The sequence below is a fragment of the Macadamia integrifolia genome, chromosome 2 (genome assembly GCF_013358625.1).
Source record: "Macadamia integrifolia cultivar HAES 741 chromosome 2, SCU_Mint_v3, whole genome shotgun sequence".
Lineage (NCBI taxonomy): Eukaryota > Viridiplantae > Streptophyta > Magnoliopsida > Proteales > Proteaceae > Macadamia > Macadamia integrifolia.
The window spans coordinates 28,903,026-28,906,857 of NC_056558.1; the positions used below are offsets into that span (position 1 = coordinate 28,903,026).

The following is a 3,832-nucleotide window of genomic DNA, read 5'->3' on the forward strand; positions in this document are numbered from 1 at the left end:
TTGATACTGCACTATGCACACACCAACTGGCTGGGGCACCCCAATTTTGGCTTGTCTATAGTTCATGTGCTACCTTACCTCACAACCCAATGATTTGGCTAGGCCTCCCAAGTAAGCACACCCATCATGCACTCAAATAATACTCCAATTGGGACACAGTTCATGTACACATACACACACACACACACACACACACACACACACACACACACACACATATAAAGATAACATACTATGGGACACTGTATTTAACGTGACTTGTCAGTGTGACTACATCCATGGTTCAATAACCTAACCAGGGTTTCGTATATTGCATGATACTCAACTCATTTTAGTAACTACAATCACTTAGGGATTTCAATCCCTGCTTTGGTTTGTGCAACAACACAAGTGAGGGCAACAATCCCAATCTCTATGCAAGCCCCTACTTGACAGAGTTGCAATAGCATAATAATGTTTAACAATGTAAATCCCTCCCCAAAAAAATTTCCAATAAGGCTTACACAAGTTCCCTAGATTTTCAAATAAAAAACAACAACCAGGAACAAAAATTAGGATTCACAAATGAGGATTAACCCTTGAAGGGTAATCACACAGCAACTACCTCTTCCGGAATGTCCTCAACAAGTTGCACAATTCCTAAAAAGCATGTAAATTGAGAAAATGCCCCTTCTTGCATCTTTGTGCCCTACTATTTACAGGCACCTCATTCTTTGGAGTGCGCAAAACTTCGCGGATTGTGAATCAAAGTCTTGATGGCCAAGATATGACCTTCCAAGTTAGGCAGTAGTTCGATAAAGAAACCCAGGGGCATGAAAAGATCTTCTCGTGACATGGTGCGTGTAACGAATCCTTAAAAGCACCTAATGATGCTATGCTGATGTCAAGACGCTTTACCAAAGTGTCTTTTGCTTCAATCGCCAAAGAGAATATTCTAAGGAATATTCATTAACACCAACAAACTAGATTACTCGAAAGGGTATCAAGCTTAAAATCCCTTCGTTTTATATCCAAATCAACCAAACAAATTATAAAATGGCCTCAATGACCTCAAGAAACATGAATTTATTTGCTTGTATAGAAACAAATGGATAGAGAGCATCCCAAAGTCGACCAACCTTCTTCAATTCTCTCTCAATTTGAATCTTTTCTACTCAGATGTACTAGAATGGTCATAACTTCTATGTATTAACTTGGAATGACGTGATTTAACTTGTGTCGAAACCAAAACTTGACAATCTTAATTTTTCATAAGAACCATCGCCTGAATCTGCCATTGGACCTTCCAGAACTAGCTTTAAAGTGGACCCCATTGCACGATGCTATGAAATCGTAGCTTTTGATGTATAAGGCCTTCACCTGCTACTTCAAGCCTTTACCAAACACTGTGTAAGAACCTAATACACTGCAAAAATACATTCCACATGTCCAGGTACCTCTATAACCTTGCCAAATGACCATATTACCCTTAACATTATGCAAGTACCTCTATAACTTTACCTCTATACTAGCTCTTCCAACTCACTAGTATCTACTGCCACAACACCAATGTAAGAAAATAAGTTGCCAATAATGACAACACACCCCTATAATACTCTAGTTGCCCAACAATACTCTCCTTTTGAATTGGTGGCAACCCACTTCATATAACAATGTGAAGCAAACACTAACATACTCTTAGTTGTACAGAGTGTTTGCAATATGTCGAGTATTGACGCTATCACATACAAATGACTACTTATCATTGACATGTATTGTGTCTGATCCACTACAGGAGACTCATCACTAGCACTCAATTTACATCCAACTACCATAGGAGTAACCATTGGTTTGTTTTCCTCTACGTTGAACTTTTTCAATATCTTCTTGACATATTTCACCTGGAAAATAAAAATGCCATTTTTCAATTGATACACTTGAAAACATAAGAAATAGGATAACTCGCCTAACATCTTTTGACATAGCCTGCACTGACATGAATGGTTGTTCTCTCCTTCCAAGCAGTGGACCATAGCACACCATAGTTCACTATGGTTTCCATCTTTAATGTTACCTAAGATCAAAAGTTGAAATTAGACTGGAATTTAGGTATGGGTGTAATAAGAGATGAGGATGTTATGATGAATGTGTGACAAAACTAGAATGGATAGAGTAAGGAATGAACGTATCAAATATGATTTGAGAGTTGCCCCAATCAATGACAAACTTTGAGAAAATAAGCTGAGGTGTTATGGCCAAGTTCAACAGAAGCCTAGGGATGCCCAATTAAGAAGTAATATGATTCCAATTGAATCGAAGGAGCTCAAAGAATTAGGAGGCAAGCCTACGGAGTTAGTAAGGAATGACATGTATAGTCTAATGTTGTCTCAAGTATGATCTCAAATAAAACCGATTGGATGGCAAAAATCCATATAGCCAACCCCATTTATTGGAGATTTTCTTGCTGGCACTACTCGTTTCTTTTACTTTCTTTTTTCATTTTTCATTTCTCCTTTTTTGTTTTTGCACAAATCCATCTAGCCAACCTAATTAAGTTGGGATAAGGCTGAGTTTGTTGTTGTATACACTCTCTAAAATTGTATCCCATTTGGTCCTGGGAAGGTCCCTGAACTGACATTCAACTGAATTCTCATTCTACAGCTTGTCAAATAAGTTGTGGGATATTTGCACAAATAAATGAAAAACGAAAAATCTGAAGGTAATAGGCATTTGCAGAGACCCCAGTGTCTTGCAACATATCAAAAGGAAATAAAAAGAAGACATTTTCCAGTAATACAAAGCATTTTCCAAATATAAAAGTTTCTCTTGTTGTGTAGTAAAGATTGAAGGTGCTTTACAAGTCCAACAAAGCTCAGAAAGAGTTACCCAAAAATTTAGGGTTCTTTGGACCAAATGGCAAACTATTTCAATAGGGGTACGGTCTTTAGCCACAGGTGGTCATAATATTGAAAGCTGATAACCTTTTCATAGAAAGATAATAAAGAAAAGGGTGGTGATTGACCTTTTCTACCATGACATTGTTCCATTAAAACAACCTTCTAAGGTTTCGGTTGGTTGCTTCCTGGAAAGACAATAAAGAGAAAAAGCTTCCAAAAGAAGGTGCAAATTACATCGCATTAAAAAGGGTTAGAACATAGCAAAAGATGTATTCCCCAGTGCAATATTGTGACAGAACCCTTTCCCATGCTACTTTAACAGAAACAAAGAGTTTGGCTTGGGGAATGTCTTAACACCTACCTCCACAAGCTTAGAGTAAAACAACCAAAGAAGTATCGAACACGCACTCCAATTGATGTTCATGAATCTAACAGGTATTTAGACTAAGAACCTTGCCCCAGCTTCAAGAGGTTCGCAACTAAACAAGTTACTGATCTCAGCTTGGCAAGTGCACCAGGAAACTTTTAAATTCTGTTCATATAAACGGACATCAACAACAGAACATGAGATGAATAAAATGAAATTAACTGGAGCTGCCACCCTTATCTCCATCATTAAATGTTCCAATTACTAAAAGACATCAGGATGAAAACGGCCAGGGATGGAGGTGCTTTGCTGAGTCTGTCTCAAATGCATTGTCAGGGCATAGTTATTCACCTAAACCACAAAGAGGGCACACCAATCGATATTAGATACCAGCCACATAAAACATTCTAATTAATCACACACACACACACACACACACACACACATAAACAGAAACAGAAACACATAAACCCCTGAAACTGGATTGCAGTTTAGAATTGAGTGTGAATCAACTCGATATCCCTATGATCAGGTTTGTTTTCCTTTAACCTTTTTCCTTTTTTTTTTTTTTTTTTTTTTTGGGGGGGGG

General features: G+C 37.8%; 1 protein-coding gene across 3 annotated transcripts in view; it reads right to left on the reverse strand.

Moving 5' to 3' along the window:
* Nucleotides 1-3,087: 3,087 nt before the first annotated feature.
* The window catches only part of LOC122067464, a 25,268-nt gene continuing 24,523 nt past the window's right edge, over nt 3,088-3,832 (reverse strand). For all 3 annotated transcript variants that reach the window (XM_042631331.1, XM_042631319.1, XM_042631324.1), the window contains one exon: nt 3,088-3,594. In XM_042631331.1, coding sequence (XP_042487265.1) covers nt 3,508-3,594 — 87 coding nt within the window. In that variant the 3' untranslated portion in view covers nt 3,088-3,507. The remainder of the gene's footprint in view (nt 3,595-3,832) is intronic.